At 36.2% G+C, this 22293-nt stretch overlaps 2 protein-coding genes across 2 annotated transcripts; one reads left to right on the plus strand and one right to left on the minus strand.

Annotated features, from left to right (window-relative positions):
* Nucleotides 1-9630: 9630 nt before the first annotated feature.
* On the plus strand, nucleotides 9631-18823 carry LOC148278911 (integrator complex subunit 6-B-like). Its single transcript, XM_088230707.1, has 7 exons — nucleotides 9631-9895; nucleotides 9998-10075; nucleotides 10694-10933; nucleotides 12927-13107; nucleotides 15076-15326; nucleotides 18566-18751; nucleotides 18815-18823. Exons 1-7 carry the CDS (start codon nucleotides 9779-9781, stop codon nucleotides 18821-18823), a joined length of 1062 nt encoding a protein of 353 aa, XP_088086833.1. The 5' UTR covers nucleotides 9631-9778.
* A 1392-nt stretch (nucleotides 18824-20215) lies between these two features.
* On the minus strand, nucleotides 20216-22207 carry LOC148278912 (uncharacterized). Its single transcript, XM_088230710.1, has one exon. The coding sequence runs from the start codon at nucleotides 22205-22207 to the stop codon at nucleotides 20216-20218; it is 1992 nt and encodes a 663-aa protein (XP_088086836.1).
* Between the last annotated feature and the right edge of the window lie 86 nt (nucleotides 22208-22293).

Genomic DNA, 22293 nt, shown 5'->3' on the forward strand with positions numbered 1-22293 from the left:
AAAATGGTTTCAAAAATGATTTTCTCTTTTGTTTATACGAAAACAATACTAAACTTGACCTAGTAGCTAAACTGACCAAGTCTTAAAGCTCAGACTGAGGCACGGCAGTAGCGGATGGGTTTCTGACATCCCCACATCCGACAGCGGAGAGGGGACGTTGCCTACCGGGCTAAACTGACTCAGTTTGACCCAAGGAACGAACAATGTGCCAAGCGGCTTGCTTGAATATTTCGCAAGGTCCCCCTTATAAATTCGTCAATACAAACCCCACTACACAGTGATCGATTGTGATTGGGCAAAGGGAATACTATCTGGATTTCAGAAGAAAAAAAAATATCTGATGAAACACTCTCATTTTATTTAATTATTATAAACAAATAATTGTGTTAAGATTACATAATTAATATATTTTTTAATATGTACGATTTGTGTGTTTGATTGAATATTTCCCTTAACCCACCTGTAGCTTAATCACAAATAACTATCGACGTGATAACAATCGCTTTAATTCTATTAAGCTTACTAGATATACAACGTTGTATCATTTTACTTATATCGCCATCGAAGCACGCCTTTTTGATATTTTCTTTTAGAATGTGAAGGGTTGGTTTAATACTTGCATAGATAGTAGTTGTTAACAGACTTCAGGCATTTCCAACACGGTTTAGGTCTGGAGGATTTTCGGGCCAAGGAAGAATTTGATATATTGAAGTGATAAAAAGTTTTTTTTATAGAATGTGCCCGATGTCATCTATCTATCTTTCTATATATAAAAATGAATCGCCGTGTTGTGTCTCGCAAAAACTTGAAAATGGCTTGACAAATTTACGTGCGGTTTTTTGCAAAATTTTCTAATTCACGTACTCAAGGTTTACAAATAATAACATCTTCAATATATTGAGTAGAAAAAAAAGTTGGCAGCATATATGTGTTTTCATCGATTTTCCAGGGTTGCATTCGACTGAAATGCATTTTCCAAAAAAATTGGAGAATGTTATTTATTTGCAAATTAAAAAGGGTTGTATTTTAACGTTTACAAACATCAATTATTTTCAATAGATACTGAATTGATTAATTTCTTAACAATTTCTTAATTTTTACTTGTTAACATATTTTTAATGTATTTTTAGTAATGTTTAAAAAAAATTAACTGACATTAGAGACATTTTTCAAAAACGGATTCTTACACAGAATGTACCACTGCCGGTAAGTAACGTAGAGTTTGACATTTGCAAAAATAATTATTTATTTGAAAAAATATTATTTAATGTTTTGGAATTCAATCACAAACAAGTACTCAGGTACCTACCTATGTAATTAAATCCAATATTTGAATATTAAAAATAATGAGTTTTGGAATTCAATCATAAATAAATACTTAGGTACGTACATATCAATTAAAAGTATTTTTCCGGAAAGTCCGGAAAGTTTTGGCACGTTTTCACGATACAGTCATTTTTCTTTTATTATTTTTTATTTATTTATTGACAGACTAATACAGTTTATTCCAACAATGGTGAACACATTTTTTTAATAATAAATACAGGTACAAATGAAATACAATACAACGAAATAAAATTAAGGTTAGGACAAAAAAAAATAAAAAATACTACCTCAAGACAAGATCTGGTCGGTTTTTATTTTTTCTTTTCTTTTGGTTTCGAATTAAAAGTCAAGGTCACGTCGAAACACGGCTGACGATTAAAGATGACTAAATTCGCGTTGGACATGGTTTGAGAGCCATAATTTTAGAGGGCTCAGGGTAAAACGCTGTCTGACTTTTCATCATCAACACGCATTCACGTATTTTCTCCATAGATTGTGGGACTAGAGTAATGATTTTTGCACGACTTTGATTTGAGCGTGATAAGGACTCTTAGCCAATCACACGTGGAGATAAAACAAAAAAAAAACAAACCCTTATTACGTATAAAATAATATATAAATAGCTTTAAAAAGTTTGTGTTTAACCAGCTAATAGCAGGCAAGCTTACGTTCGAGCAGGACGCGTCTGTCAAGTCCGCTTGTCTTGTACAAAATATAAGGACGTTGGGTGGATTCAAGAGACTCTAAAAATTTCAAAAAATGATTCTGTAGAACTTTTTTATGTTGCTTATGATTCATAAAACCATCCACAGAATATAACGGGTCGGGTCCTTGACTGGCTAATAGATGACCATATCATAATTGCAAAAGGATGTTTCACAGATTTTAGTAAGTAAGATTCATTATAATATTTGTGTGGTTTTCCGTAAACAAATTGGCGACATTCCGTCACCGCTTTCAAACGTTATTTATTGCTAAAAAATAATTGTAAACAAGATTTTTTTCATTCGAAGCATAGTATTATATGCCATTAGAAAATAAGACATGTACCTAACATGCATTTTCAAAATACTTAATGCTCAAAGTGATGTCCCATCTCTGTTGCAATCAATTTATTTTCATTTTACTAACCGTGTCACCAGAAATCAAAATTTGCTATTTATCAAATCTACTAAGAGCAACTTTTGTTTTTATGTCCCAATATCCAGAATGTGTAGATTAGTCAATTCGTCACACAACTTGGGATTCTTTGGGATAAATCTTCCGGCTTTTCGTAGATCTCTTCGCCATTAAAACAGTTTGGGATGAATATGGATTGGCATGATTTTGCTCGAAGCCTTATATGTTGATCGTTTTTATGAATATTTTGTAAACCATTATTTTATTGCCCTTGTTTGTCTTTGCTACATAGTTTTATGTTATTTTTATTAAGTTTCTTGTACATATGTTTCGTAATTGACGTACGCAATATATATTATGAATTAATAAATAATATCTTTTCCTTTTTTCAGTTTTTTTATTACCTTTTACTAATCCTCAACGGTACGTACGCTATGAATCTTTGCCCACTGGAGCCTATATATTTTTTTTAAACGTAAATTTGGGTTGTTTAGTCCACCGTCTGCATTTCATGTTTGCTTCATGAAAACTTCTTTTATTGTGAACACTCATATGCGTATTATCTTATTCGAAAATTTGAAAAACATTTTTTTCAGATGCATCGCAATTCTCTTATTCTTTGTGGATAAATAATTTGATCGAATTATAAAATACATTTAACTTCTAGTAGGAAGTTTTTTCTTTGCCACGGCAATATCGACTTCCGTTGCTGATTGGTAAAGTTTCCTTTTTTTATATTTTGATCAATTTTCTAATATGAAATATTTTTAATTCTTTCCATTTCACTGGAGGTTAAGGTGTCTAATCTTCAAAAGTTTTGAAATCGTGTTAATTTTTCAATTTATAATGTCTTTAGGCCGAACGGTTTCAGAAAAAAAATTAATTTAAAGACTCGGAAAAATCGAATCACAAAACTACCCACCACAAAACTCCTAAAAATGTATAAAATTATCACATTTACGCTGTGCATATTTACAGAGCAATTAAAATATTTAAAATGTTCATCTATTTGTTTATTCATTTAAAATTACACTCGTTTAAATATTAATGAATTTATTAAGGCTTTTTAGACTGGGCCCGTATTAAGCCATAATAATTGACAATTAAAAATACATAGTAAAATTAATGAAATTAAATTATAATGACATGTGATGCGATAGAATAACAATCCAGAAAAACAAGATATGAATAGTAAAATTCCATAGGAGACAATGTAAAAAAATAATCCTATTTAAATATGAAAATATAAATTATACAAATTTAGATTCATACGTAATCAAATATACAAAATACTAGTGTCATTGAAATCAATAGAAAAAAAAATACAAAAACATAACTGCAACGAAAATTGAGAAATGGTTTCTGGGAACTCACTCTATACTATAGTAAGACAAGAAAGTAATAAACAATATGCCAAATAACAGTGAGTATTAAATTAAATAATACAAAAATTCATAATAAAAAATATAAATATCAAGATATGTAAAAAGCAAATAAAAATGTGGAAGGAAAGCAAATTAGTCGATTTTCGGTAATCTCGAACTTTCAAAAAATTTACAACCTCGTCCCTATCGATGTGCAGCAACCAATTGCAAACATTTTTCTTAAATACATTGGCACTTGTGGAGTTTTTTATGGCTGCCGGAAGTTGATTTAAAAAATTAGGAACCAGGAAGGTAAAGTTTCTTTGAGCTAGCTTTAAGTGAGTGGTACATATAATTAGGGCTTGTATTCCGAACGCATTTACGCGTATTTAGTACGTAAAAACGCGCTGTACTGATTTATAATTGCGTTCGGAATAATAGCTCAGATACAAAAAAACTCTATTGTTAACATAAAATTTAAAGCTATTAGTTTAAAAATACATTTTTAAAATAGCACTTGGTGTTTGTAAAATAATACACTCTGAAAATCACTGAATTATGTAATAAATTTGTCATTTTTCTAATTCGTCATGTAGATACTGTATTATCAATCCCTTATTTGCACCAGATGATGCATAGAGCACTACGTTGGTATACCAATCGCAGCGAATCTCGATCATTTTTTACAACATAAACATGCACTAAAAATGATCATTCTTTCTAATAAAATAAATAAAACAACTTTGTTTTTAACCACTAATTTTTATTTTTCACCGACCGGTTTCAAAGCAAACAAGCTTCTTTGTCAAGGTTTACGTAACGAATTAGTTATGGTCAAGGTTTACGTAACTTATTAGTTACGTAAACCTTGACAAAGAAGCTTGTTTGCTTTGAAACCGGTCGGTGAAAAATAAAAATTAGTGGTTAAAAACAAAGTTGTTTTATTTATTTTATTATAATGAATAACCACAAAGTTAGTGCTTCAAATTTATATTTAGATCATTCTTTCGCTTCAGGTGCCAGTCTAGGGACGGAAAAGTATTGCCGTATTCACGTTTTTTTTAAAATAAATATTTCTTGTTGAATTTTCGGGAATCGAATCCAAAACCAAGAGGTGACACGTTTTTACATTGTACTTCGTTTTCTTTTAATACATCCATCAGTAACCATAAAAATCAGGGTTCGAAAAATATGTATCACAGATATATATCATGATATTATATCATTGACGTTTGTTATTTAGTGAGTGTCTTTATTTTTAAGAACATTCCCGCGTTTCTCCGTGTTCAACTTTACTGACATTCCCCGGGAACCATAAAGTCGCGTTTGTGCGTAATGTGGATCGCAATGGGGATTTACTCGGAGCGAGAAAAATAAAATGCAGCAACAGCAGATCTAGAGACGCACTTTTCATTTTTCGATTTGGTTCAGTCCTAACTTCGAGATAGTTTAGGTAATGAAAAGACCGTGAAATTTGTATTTCTGTTTAAATATTTTAACTAACACCCTGAAACCATACACACTAATTTAATAAGGAAGTTCACTGTTACGGGAAATTGTTGAAATATGTTGTCTTACACGGGGCATTTAATTGTACGGCGAAGTTTCTCTAAAATGTATGAAAAAAATAATTTAAATAAACTACTACTTTAAAGATGTGACAAGTTCTTCTAAATCAACCAATGATACGGTGTTGTGATATGTTTCTGGTTTCCATATCACAGTTTCCGGGAAGAGCCAATCCACGAATACCATACATAAAAAAAACTTGACTTAGTTAGATAGACTATTAACAAAAAAAAACAAAAAATATTTACAAATGATGATTTCTCATCGTTAGATGATATTACGATAGTTAATTTGATAAGAGATTTATTTGTCTTTTACCGTGTGTATTTTTACCGACTTTTAGTACTAATACAAAATAAATATCTCTTTTGATATATTTATACTGTATCTCATATAATATATAGCGATACATTTATGATATTTTCAAACCCTGATAAAAATATAAATGGAAGAATGATACATATTCTTAGATGTACTGTCTAGCAACGCAGTAAGGAATTTAATTTCCTTGAATACATCCAAGGGGAATTTCTAGGTATTCCAGTTAAGCCAACATTACATAACAGAGAGGCATTCAATAAATTGACTATGAAATAAGAAGCATTTTTATTGATAATCGCTTTTACGAATTGCACTTTCGCAGCAGAAAAAACATTCTATAAAATTATTCGCTGCGAAACTAGCTACATATTACAACAATACAACGGGCCGTAGGTACTTGGGTCGAGAATTGAAAGCGCAAATCGAAACCGTCCAATACACATTTGTTGTTAAACTAAAAACTAATCAAAAAATTTGGAACGTTATTGTTCTAAAGAGATTCTCTAGAGAATTATAACATACTAGGCCTTACTTTTAAACTTGGTATAAAGTTACGCCTAGGCATAGTGATCGAGTACGGATGGGAATACCATCTTTATTATAGTGGTGAAGGCGGGGCATTCCATTGTGACTGGTGGGGCATTTGATTCCTGAATTTGACCAACTTTGAGTTACTATGTCATCAAAATTCATACAATATTAAAATCATGTTTATAACAAGATCTAGAGCCATTCTAGTATACTGTTTTCGAGAAAAAGCCAAACAGTCGTTATGATCTGTTATTTATTAATTATTATTTGCATGATTGTGACCGGTAGGATACTGGAAAACCGTATCTTATTCCTATGAGGATTTTAAGACGAATTTATTCCAAACTACTCAATAATAATGAGAGACTTCTTTGTTGTTGTAAAGCATGTAATATTGAACGCTTATGTTTAAATAAAATTAAAGTTTAATAAACAGTTGCAGAAAAAAAACAAAATTGTGACTGAGGGGATTTCTAAATAGTAAATATGTGTATAGTTATAGTTTCCATAGGCAAGAAAATAATTATTTATAAAATCGTTTTTTTATGGATTTGTAAAAAAATCTTTAGCTCGGTATGTTATTATTAAATAAGAGGTGAATAAAAGAAATTCAAAATCAATTTCACTTTCCCAATGAACATAGAATGCCCCAATACTAAATATTATTTTTTTATTTATTTCTTCATTTCACAGTTTTTGCCTTATAAAAAGACAAGTTTATTTATGCTATCCTTACAATAATTATAATTGATTAACAAATTACAACAGGGATGGAGAATACCTTAAATAAGGGAATATGGATGTCTAGGCTTTTACAGGGCTTATGACCTGTCATTGGCTAGTTTAAGTGGCCACTTTACACACTGTGTAACATTCACCATTTTGCCTACGTTTGAACATCCATATTTCTTCAATTCTTCCATTTGTTGATTTTAGTGAAGTTAAAGAGCTGAAACCTTTATTGTTGCGAAGAGATTTATCTGACTGAATTATTTCACATACTAGGCAACGCCTGAAAACAATTTTTCAATTTTTAAAAAATTTATTTATTTCGAAGCGTAAGACTGATTACCGTACCTTCATGTAAAAGAAAATCGAACTGCAATACATTTATTTTACCAATACAGTGTCCTATGCACCACTGGGCGAGGAAAGGGGATTAATGATGACGATCATTTAAAATGTTTAAATATTTTTTGGGTTTTTAAGATTTACACGGATGTTTTGATTTTGTAGGCCAAGCAATAAATTTGGGATTTCATGAATAATTCAACATTTACTTTTGCGTTTCTCATTTTTAAATAGTATTTTATATTTATATTTGAGTAAATATATTATTTATATGGGAACCGGGTTGTTGTGGTATTTTCGCTGACTCGTGGATCAGAGATTCGAGGTTCGAACCCCGCTCTATCTGTAACTTGATTACTACTACCACTAATGTCAGAGACGCCTCTTCTTTATTTACGTAAATCAAGATTGAAATTCAATATTTAAAATTTGAATTTTTTATTTCTCCTTCTTCTTTTATTCCGTCCCCACTCCTCTCTTCATAGTTTAGTGCAGATTTTAAGTTCATTTTTTTCAAATTTTGAGTGAAATTACATAATTCTGTATACCTAGAATATGTCCATATACTTTTTATTTTCTCAAATAGAACTGTTTGGGTAGGTAGAAAGAAATTGCCTCAAGGCAATATGCCCCCCCCCCCTCCCCCCTTATATATTTATACCCCGCTCTATATTTAATGCCAGAACCATGAAAATGTTGTAAGAGCCACAAGCTAAATACGTTGCTTACTACTTTTTTCAGTAAAATTGGTCGCAGAGAGTCCGAGGGGTTGATGGTGGCTGTTAGATGGCCAACACATGTTCTCATTTGAATTGTAATGATATGTTTTTGGTTCTTTATTGATTGAATTTTTGGATTTTTAGTACATATACACACTTTTTAATTTATCACATTTTTTACTGTTTTTTTATTACTACATCTTTTGCCATTTTTTTACTGGGGTCTAAAATATGTCTTTTACTATTTTTATTACCATGCATTTTCTTTTTACCGTGTATTTTACTGGGTTTTTAAACAGGTTTTTTTTTACTACATTTTTTACGATGTTTTTACTAAGTTCTTTTAAACTATGTATTTTAGTATGTTTTTCACCATGTCTTATGACTTTATTTATTTTTCTATGTATTGATTACTGTTTCTTCCATATATTTTTGACTGACTTAGAGTGGGGTAAATAATCCTAGTTAGATAGTCAAAACAATGTTGCATAAATGTTTAATTTTATGTGTATAATATGATAATAAATAAATAAAAATAAAATAAAAATAAATATAAAGTGTGAAAAATATTCGCATTTTCTAATAAACAACGCGTTGAAAATGGCACCGAAATTTAAATAAATGGGTTAACCATACTAAAATTAAAAAAGCACCTAAATATAGTTAATAAGTATTTTTTATAATTAATATAATCATTATGACGTCATATCACTTTGTTGTGCGGTTTTGATTCCTTATGAACTGTATAAAATCATCATGCTGCCCCTGGTATAACAAACATATTTCTTAAATTCTTTCATCTGATGATTTTAGTGAAGTAAAGTAAACTTTTACTAATGTGAAAACACATTTAAGCCAATATTTCATATCGAATATCGATTATGTTTACGATATTTCATGCGAATGGAGGCGAAATGTTCTTACTATAATTTGAAATTCCCGCTTTGAAAGGTTAAGCACATATACACACATCTATACGCAAGTATGTATGAATGAATATTTTCGTTATGTGATTTTAAGGTGTTTAAAGTTTAAATATGTAATATAACTACCATCAACATATAGCGAGTGCGTACCTATTAACACACATAGGCAGGTAGGTATAAATAGGTACGTTTATTACTATAAACAACTCTACTACAGGTGTGCTATATAATAATAGTTATATAATGTACCCGACTACACGTATGTGTATACAAAATTAACATGGTGAGATAGCACACTTTTCTTTTGAGCTTTTTTATGCATTATCTACTTCCTAGGTAGGTAGGTACATCGGTAGATGCACACTGCACATACCGTTCCGATTGTAACGCAATAGGTATGAAAATAATAATTGTACAGAATAACTAATAAAAACGACCGTTATAATAAACGAGAGCAAGTAAGGACAACGTACAAAATGTTTCGAGAACAATATTATAACGAAAAAATATTATTACAAAAAAGCCGTTCATAAACAAACGCTACAAATAATTCATGTTTACCTATAATATGCAAGAAGAGTGGGGAGATATTTATCACGAGAAGAGCCGAACGGTTTTCCGGCAGCACCCGAACGGTCGAATGTGTGGGGGGTCACGTGGTACCTATGAGTCTTCGTGGCGTTTAGGCTTGTTCAGCTGTTTGTCGAAGCGGCTGCGGAATGGTCGCTCCGCTCTGGACCTGCGTGCGATGAAGTGGCCATTTTGCTTTTTTTAGACCCTTTTAAGTGTTTATTTCAATGTATTTAGGAAGAATATATTATCAGGCTTTAAAATGACAATTATAGTATTCTTAATAGATACTTCGGCTTCAATGAATCAAAGAGCTTATTTGGGTGGACGCCCAACGCTCCTCGATGTGGCCAAGGGGGCCGTGGAAACGTTCGTTAAGGTACGTCTCGGAATATTGACTGCTCTAATTTGAGGTTATCTAACTCTGAATTTTAATTATGATTAAGCCAGTGTGATAATGCAAGTTTTGTTTTTTTTATAGGTGCGACAAAGGTCTCCTGAAAGCAGAGGCGATAGGTATATGTTGCTGACTTTTGAAGAGCCACCCGTAAACATCAAGGTTGGTATAATTTTCTGCCAGTGACTGTTCATAAAACCCATATTTGTCATCATTCGGCTGCGCAATCAGGCTTCAAAACTATATACATGCACGTAGTGACGTATATCTCAATAGAGTATTTATTATTTTGGCTAAAAAGAACATATTTTATGAGAAATCACGGCTTCAAAAAAGAAGCATGATACATACGGCTGTCGGGTCCCCTGCCGTCGCTCGCAGCGGAGGCAATGGCGAATAATGTGCGTGCGCATCTTTAACTTGATTGGCGCTTTTGTCACCTTCCTAATTTAAAACAATGGAGGGAACTTGATTTGGGACATGATTTTGTCCAAAAGTGAAAATGCTATACTTAAAATATCTTATTAAAATGCGTAATATTATGAATAAGATAACTGAATGAAGTTATAATGTTTATTGTTCAGTGTGAAAAAAATTTAACTTGCTTAAATATTCAATTTGACTAATGACTTTTTTATCTTCAAATATGTTACTCATCAATAATTACAAATAGCAGAGCAAACTTAAGCTGATAACATAGAATTTAAGGTTTACAACCTTTTCCGAGGTAATATAAGTTTTGTGTTTACTAGTTGTAAATAAATATTTTATTTGTTTTAGGCTGGGTGGAAAGAAAATTTAGCGACCTTTATAAATGAACTAAAAAATCTTCAATGTTTTGGAATGACAACAATGGGGGCAGCATTAAAGCACGCTTTTGATGTTTTGAATATCAACAGAATGCAAACGGGCATAGATACTTATGGTCAGGGAAGATGTCCATTTTATTTAGAGCCATCTGTGATAGTGGTTATCACTGATGGAGGAAAGTTATCAAGTAACGGAGGAGTACAAGAAGATGTAAGTACTGGCAATAAGATACGACTGTGCAATTAACTATCACCATAACATTTCAACTTTTTTTTTTATTGAATTTGATTATACTTTGCATGGTTGATTGTCAAACTTACAACATTGTGGAGCGGATTATACTTTGTTAATCCACGGTATATTATTAATCATTATCTGCATTGATTCTAATATTGTTATTGGTTCTTTCTTATTCTGTTTCTTCTAACTAACTCATGTAATTATTTAAAGTGTGCAATGACTGCCATTTTTAATTCAATGTTGACATCATCGCTTGAATTGATAATTATAGCTGTGTATAAAGTATATTTATTTGATTTAGTAGGAATGATTTCAATGGCAAATGACAGGTGCTGTAGCGCAGTTGGTTAAACGACCAACTGTGGAACTGGCGACGCGGGTTCGATTCCCGCCAGTTGCAAGAAAAAAAATCAACAAATATTTTTTCTCAATTGGTCTGAGTATTGTGGTGTATTATTCATAACTTCCTTCCATATCCTTTCTTTCCCACCTGCTGACAAGCCTCTGGAATACAAGCTCAGCGGGTTATTCCTTAAAAAAAAAAACCATTTCTTGTTTGAAGCATAGAGTTATAATATATTAGAAAGCGCGTAGAATCATGTTTGCATACATCACACTTTGTCTGACATCCTGCCTGCGCGCGTGCGTGAAGTGGCCGCTTAATGTTACCAGACCGCGAACAATATATTATCAAACACAAATATAAGATAATTTTGTGTTACGTTATGTTTTACCACAAAAAATATTTTACTGACTGGACTAAACTGGTACTTTCATTAGGTAAACAAGTTAATACCGTTTAAGGTTTATTAATAGAGAACCGGGTAAAAAAATCGACTACCCTGGCAATACTAACAAAATGTCTACCTTGTTTTATTTAACAATCTGTCAGACAGTAAAATAATCGAATTCTCAAATAATATTATTTGTGAATTCGCTACTTGCGCATGAAATGTGATCCCATTTGTTCCCTTTTAATCCCAGCAGTATTTTGACACTTACAAACAACACAACAAGGCATAATTGAATTTAAATAGGTTACCCGGATTTTGATGGGCGTATGCGGTTAATGGACTATTATAATTCTATGGTTTAATGTTTAATTTTTCACTTTGTCATAAAATTCTAGAATGTTCTATTTTAGAACAGCACAAGTTCTATTTAAAGTAAAAAAGTGAAAAAAAAATGTAATAAATATTTATTTTTGTTAATTTACATTGATAGAAGTACTTTATCATTACATCAACCTAAATGAATTTTAATAGATTCCCTTATTAAAACCCATATCTAGGACTGGATTTCACCCCCTAGAGTTATTAAAATTAACACATTACAACATAGACGAAGAACATTTTAAATGAGAAAATTTGCAAGTCTAGACATTTACAGGAATTATGACCTGTCATTGGCTGGTTTAATTACCAACTGGTCCAAGAAGCATAAAAGTTGAAAAATATTTCAGGCGTTGCCTAGTATGTAGGTAAAATAGTTCAGTCAGATGAATCTCACCCATATCAATAAAAGTTTTTGCTCGTTAACTTCCCGAAAATCAACAGATCGAAGAATTGATGAAATATGGATGTTGAAACATAGGTAGGATGGTGAATGTTACGCAGTGTGGACTGTGGAAGTTCAGGCATTTAAAGGACTTATAATCTGGTTTAAGTGATTATTTTTTTATTTGATGTCCCTATTTCTTTGATTCTCTCAACTCTTGATTTTCGTGAGGTGAAGATATATTATTTTATTGATAATTTGTTTTCATATACTTAGCATAGCAACAGAAAGGTAGCTTATTTATGTTTATATATAGAAAAACTAAAGTGCCTCGTGAAGTATTATTGTGAAATAGATTTTCCTAAGCTAATTAATTAAGCATATGAATTTTTAGAAAACAGCTATAATTTTCATTACTGTAACCACTATTGTAATAGTTTTTTGACTGTTTTGTTTTATCTTTTAGTTCAACTTACCGATGAATTGTCCTATTCCTGGCTCCGAGTTGACCAGGGAACCTTTTCGCTGGGACCAAAGACTATTTTCTCTGGTGCTCCGCCTGTCTGGAACTCCCGCCATAGAGAGGGACTCAGGATTAGTGCCTTCAGATTCATCTCCCATAGATGCCATGTGTGAAGTTACGGGAGGTAAGCCACTTTGGAAATGTTTAGCAATATAATGATTTTTATTTTAAATGCTAACATCCTCGACAAACTACAGTAAAATCTCTTAAGTCGTCAACCCCCATATTCGTGATATTGATAATTTTCTGTATTTATCATCACTCCCACCCCTAAGTGCAGAGTATGGGTGAAAAATGACACCCAAATTGAATTTCAGTTGTTTGTTATTGTACAATGTGTTTCTATATTCATCATATTCTGTATTTATTAGACCCCCAGGATCAGATTAATGAAAAATATAGAGGTTCCTCTTTACTCTGATTAGAAAGATAAAAAATATTGAAATTATAATTACTAAGCCAGTATTTGTGTAAATCTTCTCTCACGTACAAAATATATTGCTTTATTATCATCATTCCCTTTCCGCACATAATGGTGCACAGGGCACTGCATTGGTACACCAATCGCAGTGTATCTTGATCATTTTGGTTACATGAAGGTAAGGTGATCAGTCTTATGCTTCAGGTACCAGTCTAGGGACTATGAAATATTCTAGTGAAAAAACACCCTTTAAATAATATTTCAGATCAACCATGTCGGGAATCGAACCCGAGACCTCTTGCATGGTAGGCAAATGCGCTGACCATTACACCACGAGGCCGACTCTATGCAATAAATATAATCCCATTTGAATTATAAATATCTAACAATTATTTTTTTTATTGTATGTACATACATTCTAGAGTTCAGCTTATTATAAAGAGGATAGTGGTGTCTGGGTTTTGATGAATAGATATTTGAACATTGTTTTTCTGTCATTCTCTCGCAGATGCCTCCTCAATATTGTGAAAAAAAGACATCTGCCCGTCGAACTGATAACGCCTGACTAAAATCTACAAAATTAAAGTTTCGTTGTCCCGTATTTCGCACCCCACAACCGAATAGATTTTGTTTTTTTTTTTTTTTTTTAATTTTTTTTTTCAGTTAAAAATTATTCAAAATATTTGTATACCCTACGCAAGAAGATAGCAGATAAAACTGGGCATTTTTTTGGGTTTTTGGATGGTCCTAGCTGCCATAAGAAAAAAATTATCAAAAAAGAAAAACAATAGAGACATGCCAATTGTAAATATCTACAGTGCGCGAAAAAAACACTGCTCTGGTGCCATAAAACAGGGAGAAAATATGAGAATAGGTTTGTACGAATAAAAGTCAGATCGCCTTTCCTCTTGAGCATTGAAGAATATAGTTCTGTGTCTGAAATATAACCAAAATCCCGGATGAGTGTTTTTGACTCGATGGCTACTCTCCTAAGGAAAGTGGTTACAAGTTGGACTTGTAGTGTTGTGGTTTTGTGCTTTCGCCTACCATGTGTGAGGTTCCGGCTTCGATTCCTAGCAGGGTCGATGTGAAGTATTTGTTTTGACACTGCAATATGTCACTGTCCCTAGGCTGGTACCTTTGTTTAACATATGATAGTGATCATAGCATTCGGTGTTCCAATGTAGTTCCCTATGCTCTGTTGGGTGAGATCATTATTAAGTATTTATTACTTTCTCAGCCCATCTTTAGAAAAAGCATAGTTTTTTTTTAGTTTAGTGTTCTAAAAATGCAGCAAGATATAAGTTTTGAGTAAGGGAATTTTATATTGCAACATCTTTACGAGCTCTCGTAGGGTAGAAATGAATCAATTAAAAGTATTGATCATCTGTCAAATTGTATAAAAATTAATTTATCCGATTTTCTAATGATGAACTCATTTTGTTTGAAATTTAGGATTGAAGAAAAAAACTTGTCAAATATTATGCGGGAGTAGATTCCATAAAATACTTCATTAAAATATTCATCAAATTCGTTATTATTTTTGAAAAAGAATTATGATTTTGCTCTTTATTTATGTACCCTTTTTTTGTACATTGGTTTTAATGTTTCTTAAAATTTTGTGCAATAATATAATAATACTTGTTTATTTATTATATATTTTTCTTCTAGGTCGATCATACTGCATCACATCACACAGGATGTTAATGCAGTGTATTGATAGTTTGGTTCTTAAAGTGCAAAGTGGAGTAGTAATAAATTTTGAGAAGATTGGACCTGATCCTCCCCCAATTGAGAACAATGGTCCAGGTAGAGAAGACGGGTTAGATGACCCCATGATGGGGAATGGTGCTGGCAATGATCTTGACAATAAGGCTGATATTTATGGGGATGTAATAAACTGCGATAATGACAAGAATGGGGTCAGTATATTTTTTTTATGGAAATTATAGTAAATTGTTATTTATAAATAAATAATTAAAGTCTTGTGTTTGATGTAGTTGCTTCATGTTGGGGTCATTTTCAATAAAATAAATGTGTCAGAAAATAATAATCAAATGTGGTTGATTGCAATTTGAACCAAGGAGCACTACCGGTCTCGTTCTGTTCTGTAATATAATATAATTCCCTTTCGTAGGTGCATAGGGGGTTGTATTGGTGTACCAACCGCAGCGTATCTTAATTATTTTAATTGCATGCAGGTGAGATGATCAGTCTACGCTTCAGGTGCCAGTTCAGGGACTATGAAATATTCTAGTCTAATAATGCCCTTTTAAATAAATATTTTATGTCAACCATGCCGGGAATCGAACCCAAGATCTCCCGTTCGGTAGGCAAATGCGCTGACCAGACCACAAGGTGGACGACTTCTACTAGTTCTGTTCAGAAAAAATATTATTCAATCAAAATGGGTGGTGCAAAGCCTATTCCGCCATATTTATTACCCCTTTAGATTTATAAACAAAAATGACAATCTAACTAACAAGGATACAAGCTTCGTTCCGAGCCAGGAAATAAAAATCGAAACATTTATTATGTTCAAACAGAATAACGTAATTAGTTAAGTGCACCTAATAATGTCTCGCATCTACAGATAATAATGTGTCTGTATAATGATAATAAAGGCATTGTCAAATTAACAAACGGATTTTCTACAAGAATGTCTGCCTTTGTCACTTATTGCAATCAAATAACTGAATACAACCGAATGAAATTTTTCATTTATTTTTACATTACATTATTTTTTATTTTTTTTGCACCACAACAGCCCAGGAGGCCTAATTACAGTGGTGAATTACATCACAGAGCACCCAGGCTTGAGAAAAATCACATTTTAATTTTTGTGTTCTCACCGGGAATCGAACCCGGAACCTTCCGTGCGTGAATCAAGCGTCTTGACCACTACACCACGGAGGCCGCCTTATATACACGTTAAAATGAAAAAGGGATAAGTGGTAGAATTTTTTTTAAATAATCATCTTGATCTGTCCCTTTTTGCAAATATATAAAAATAACACCCCTTGTACATACGTAGGGGTACCCAAAAGAACCTGAACTAATGTTGTGGTGGGCGGAGTTTTTGTAGTACTGAGTTCTGCTAGTAGGATCGTGTAGAGCTATATTTTCCCATTAAGCATGCCAAGTGCCGTTGCTGGAGAAGGTTCTATTTGGATGGTGTGAATTTTTTTCGGATAGTCGTTTTGTGTGCTCGTCATTTTTGCGCTGGATGATCAAGTGCGCAGCTGTGAGGTTTTGCCCCCTGCTTGGAAAAACTGGCACAGAATCTCTTGAAATGTTAACAATATAGTGTTTGAGTGGTTTTCCCGTTTTAAAAGTGGTGAAATGTCAATTGATGACCAAACCCGCTCTGGACATCCTCCGACGCTCCGAACCGATGAAAATGTTGTTAAAATTTGCCAAATCACACTGAAAAACCAAAGCACATCATCAAATAAGATGTGGAGCTATCTGGAGTGACTTAGTGCAGTGAATTTAATTTAAGATTTGGGGATGAGAAGGGTGGCTGCCTAATTCGCTCTCACACAGCCATCTCTGTACGCCAATTTTTGACCGAAAATAGTATGATCTCTGCGCCCCTCTCGATTTAGCCCCCTGTGACTTCTTTTTATTCCCTTGACTGGAAAAAGACATGAAAGGATAGTGATTTGCCGACGTTGCTGTGGTGAAAAAAAACACAACTAAGACGCTGTCAAGCATCACAGTGAAAGAATCAAAAAATGTTTCCAATAATGGGAAAAGAAGATTAGAGAAATACATTAGCTCCAATGGAGAGTATTTTAAAGGTTATTAAAGGTTTTTTGTAAAATAATTAATCAAATACATAAAAATATTTTTTCTGTTTCTTTTGGGTACCCCTTTGTATTTATTTATATTTGTCACATTAGAAGGTAGGTGATTCATTATACAATAGTTAATTAATATAATTATTAACTACATGCTAATTAAATACTATCAGCAAGTAAAAATCTTGAAAATGAAAATCTAGTGGAAAAAAGTCCCCCTCGTAGTGTTAGTGGTTGGCGCATTCGCCTACCATGCTTTAGGTCCTGGGTTTGATTCCTGGGAAAGTCGGCATGAAATATTTGTTTTTAAACGTAGTTTCACACAAGTATTTCATCGTCCTTGGACTGGCATCTGAAGCGTAAGACTAATCTTGTCTTGTAACAGATGATCGAGATACTCTGCATTTTATTTATCAATGCAATGCTTTATGCACCATCGTGTGCGGTAAGGGTTTGATGATGATAATAATGAAATATTACATTAGGAATTATTCTTAACTTTCAATAACCATGTATGTATCAAATTACAACAGGGATGGAGAATACCTTAAATAAGGGAATATGGAAGTCAAGGCATTTACAGGACTTATGACCTGTCATTGGCTGGTTTAAGTGGCCACTTTACACACTGTGCAACATTCACCATTTTGCCTATGTTTGAACATCCATATTTCTTCAATTCTTCCATCTGTTGATTTTAGTGAAGTTAAAGAGCTGCAACCTTTATTGTTGTGAAGAGATTCATCTGACTGAATTATTTCACATACTAGGCAACGCCTGAAAACAATTTTTCAAATTTTAAACTTCTTCTTGGACCAGTTGGTTTCATTACAATATTTGAGTTTGTCCAAATGTTCATAGACAAAAGACTGGATTTCACCCCCTCGGGGGTCATTAAGATTATCAAATTACCAGATTATCAGATTACCAGTCTTTTGTCTATGAACATTTGGACAAACTCAAACCATGTATGTGCATTACTATAAACTTTTTTTCCCTTGTAAGGAGAATAAATGAAATTTGTAAAACCGTCCTATTAATGTATATTTTATATCTGAAGCACTAACTTTGTGGTTATATATTATAATAAAATAAATATAAACAACTTTGTTTTTAACCACTTTTTTTTTCTTCTACCTACTGGTTTCGATAAAGAAGCTTGTATAGCTTTGAAACCGGTCAGTAGAAATATAAACACAGTTGTTATTACTTTTTTTACTATGCCTTATTAATATTGTCTTTTTCTTAACTTTGTATTATATCTATCTTAGGTATAATCTTTATAGGAATTTTTTATACATTGTGTAAAATAATATCTATACCAATCTTCCAGTAATATATGTTTTGTTTATTTTCAGACACGCTGGAACAATGGTGCATCTTACATGGGCCCCGGTGGCCCACAAAGTATGTTGAACAATACGGCGTGGCAATCTTGCCGGAAATTAATATACGTTCCACGGACTGTAGCACAGAAGGGTTTTGCAGTCGGCTTCTGGCCAATTCCGGAGTCCTTCCGTCCTGATCCTTCTGCTCTTTCATTGGTCAGTATTACTTTTATTATAATAATGTAGCAGTTTACCCTCTTTTGAATATTCCCTTGTCAGGTTAAATAAAGTCTGATGTCCTAAAGTCTATTTCAGAATATTGTTTTGCAATATCAGTTTTCTCAGCTTACCAATCTGTCTCTTAAATTTCCAAGCCCCCGAACATGTATTTCTGCATATATGATATGAAGTAATAAAATACATTTGGATTTAAATTCGGCCGCTGTAAATTTTTAAGTTTTGTGTTAAATTTACATACTAAGATGAATGTTTAAAAACATTAACATCCTAAATGTATTCCATACACATAATAATTGTAACGTACGCGTTACCACGATGAAAGTTTCGCCGGTTCGTCACCCGCGTCTGCCGCAGTCAAGCTTCCCGGCGTAAGTGGGAAGCCGCCCTCCCAGACAGAGCCAAAGACAAAGTCGGAAGGTAGGAGCACAGCTGCGCCGACCGCAAGTCAACCTCAATAGCCCTGAAAAGGACTTTCCACCCGGTCCAAGTGGTGCAGAGAGGCGAAGGCAGTCAGCAGGCAGAGCGGAGCGAAGAGCGAAGTGCAGGAAGGCGAACAGGACGGAGAACGGAATAAAACACGTGTGAACTGTTCAGAGTTAGGAACTCAACTGATTTAATATCTCCAATTGACCGCCTTATAAAGCGGTGCGCGTCGGGCTCCGTGAGTCGGCCATCCCACCCGCGCCGGCTGCCTCGGAGTGGTGGGGGTAATCTTTCCCCGCCACTCGCTACATGCCGCCGGCCGCAGGTGGCGTAAATACGGGCGCTCAATGCCCGTACGGGCCATTTCGTCGGCAGCCGCGACGCGCGCAACATGACATTTACATAATATATTTTTGTACATTTTATTCATTTTAACCTAGCTATTTTTCCCCGGTAATACTGAGGCCAGGCTCGAAAGTGACCATTTTATCTTTATTGAGAGCCCAGCCATCAGTTCTATACATTTACCGGGGATCCTTTCTAATTAATGTATTATTTTAATTTATTCGATTTTACGCGTCCGGAACACTCCCCCCGTGCAGCTAGTCTGTACTATTTTCCTGCTGGGCGCGTTGTTCCTCTTCCTTCATTAGTACGGCGATCTTCACCGCTGGTCTGGTGTAGGTGCCGTTGGTGGTCCGCACCTCGACGACTCGTACTTGTCCGTCAGCTGCTGGTTCTGCACGGGTGACTCTGCCGCGAGGCCAAGAATTCCGCGGCAGATTTGGGTCCATGATGAGCGCGAGGTCCCCGACCTGTATTGGAGGCGCGGCTCGCGCCATTTCTTCCTGTGCGCCAAGGTGGGAAGATACTCCCTCAGCCATCGGCGCCAAAACATGTCGGCCATTTTCTGGGCGATCCTCCATTGCTTATGAAGGCAGGCCCCTTCTTCCCTTTTGTTATAATATGCCAGAGTTGGCTGTGTGTTGGCTGACCCGAGCAAGAAGTGGTTCGGGGTCAGCGGTGCTTCGTCGTTGGGCTTGGTTGACACATGCGTGAGCGGGTGATGTTCACGGTGTACTCTGCTTCAGCCAATATGGTTTTGAGGGTCTCCTCTCTTGGAGCCTGCTCGTTGAGGGTTGCGTGGAGGGCTCGTTTTACAGATCTCACGAGTCTTTCCCACGCTCCCCCCATATGAGGTGATGAGGGCGGAATGAATTTCCACTCAATTTTGCGAACTGTAAGTTCGGCGAGCATTCTGGGGTCCGCCAGGAGCTCGTCTACGGCCTGTTTCAGCTCTTTGTCCGCTCCCCTGAAGTTGGTAGCGTTGTCCGAGTATAACGCGTGTGGGCAGCCTCTGCGGGCGGCCATCCTTCTTATGGCCATTATGGCGGAGTCGCTTTCGAGGGACGACGCTAGCTCCAGGTGGATCGCGCGTGTGGTGAGGCAGGTGAACAGTGCCCCATAGCGCTTTTCTTTTCTTCGGCCGTTGGTGATCATCATCGGCCCGAAGAAGTCAAGCCCGCAGTGCGTGAACGGCGGCGTCCTGAAGGCCAGTCGGGCCTCAGGCAGTTGCCCCATCAGCGGGGGTTGGGGCCGGCTGCGCAGCATTTTACACAGCGGGCACCATCGTGTTATCTTCCTCACAGCCCCGCGGAGTCGCAGGATGAGGTAGCTGGCTCTCAGGTCGGCGATCGTCCTCTCGACTCCCGGGTGGCCACCCTTCCGGTGGCTGTGCGTGATCAGCAGCCGGGTGTATGGGCAGGTCCCGTCCATGATAGGCGGCGCGCTGCAGTCCTCTGCGAAGCTGTGTGCCGCTTGGATGCGCGTTCCCATCCGGATGACTCCCTCTTCGTCTAAGAAGGGTGCCGCTGCATGGAGGCGGCTGTGCGGCGGGATAGGCGCCTTTCGTCTCAGGAGCTCCAGCTCTTCTCCGAAAGCCGTCTCCTGGGACCGCTTCAGCAGCATGATTTCTGCGGCCCGTGTTTCTGAGGCGTGAAGTTCAAAGGTCCCCCCTGGGGACGGTAGGGACTCGTGGCGGCGGCATCGTGCGATGAATCGCAGCACCCATGCCGTCGCCCTGACGAGTCGGGTCCACGACGAGAAGCGCTGCACCTGGGGTAGGGCCTCCGTCCGTCTGATGTGGCCCACGAAGTGGCGGGGTTGTTTCCGCTCCAGCGTCTTCTCGTCCGGTTGTTGTAGTAACTTCTTCTCTTTCGGCCAGTCGGCTTCCCCTTTTCTCAGGAAGCCGGGGCCTCCGAACCATAGTCCCGACCTCGCAAGGTCGGGTGGGCCCTTGTCGCGGGTCCCTATGTCGGCTGGGTTGTCCTTGGTGGGGACCCATTTCCAGTCCCGTACGTCTGTGAGCTCGTCAATCTCGCCCAGCCTGTTTGCGACGAACGTGCTGTACCGCAGTGGGTCGGTTCGCAGCCAACACAGGACCGTGCTCGAGTCCGTCCAGAACACGGTTTGGGTGATGAGAGCTCGACTCTCTTTTTTTATGGTGGCGGCCATCCTTGCCGCTAGTAGCGCTGCCTGGAGTTCTAGTCTAGGCACTGACAGAGGCTTTAGGGGGGCCACCTTGCACTTCGCCATTGCGAAACTTGTGGTATCGGCCCCCACAAAGTATGCCACTGTGCAGCATGCCTGCTCTGACGCGTCGCAGAACACGTGCAGTGTCACGGGTTCTTTCTGCCCTTGCAGCGAGCATCTCGGTATTGTACAGCCGTTCGCTGCCAGCAGGTCGCGCCATTCCAACCACTTTTCGGCGTGGTCCGGTTGCAGCGGTTGGTCCCAACCTGTGTTTGTCCTCCAGATGGCTTGCAGCAATATCTTCGCCCGTATCGTGAGGCACGCAATGAAGCCTACTGGGTCGAAGATACTCATGGCGGCGCTCAACATGCCGCGCTTGGTGGGTCGCTCCGGGATGGCTGCACTTTCGGCTCCGTGCCGAAATATAAATAGGTCGCTCTTGGGATCCCATACGATCCCGAGGACCCGCTCCGTCATTACTTCTTCCCCTATGGTGACTGCTGTATTGGCCCGGTCGTCGGCCTTTACTTCTTCCAGGACATCTGGTTTGTTTGAAGCCCACA

The sequence above is a fragment of the Micrasema longulum genome, unplaced genomic scaffold (genome assembly GCF_059751315.1).
Source record: "Micrasema longulum isolate JH-2025_06_02 unplaced genomic scaffold, ASM5975131v1 h1tg000810l, whole genome shotgun sequence".
NCBI lineage: Eukaryota > Metazoa > Arthropoda > Insecta > Trichoptera > Brachycentridae > Micrasema > Micrasema longulum.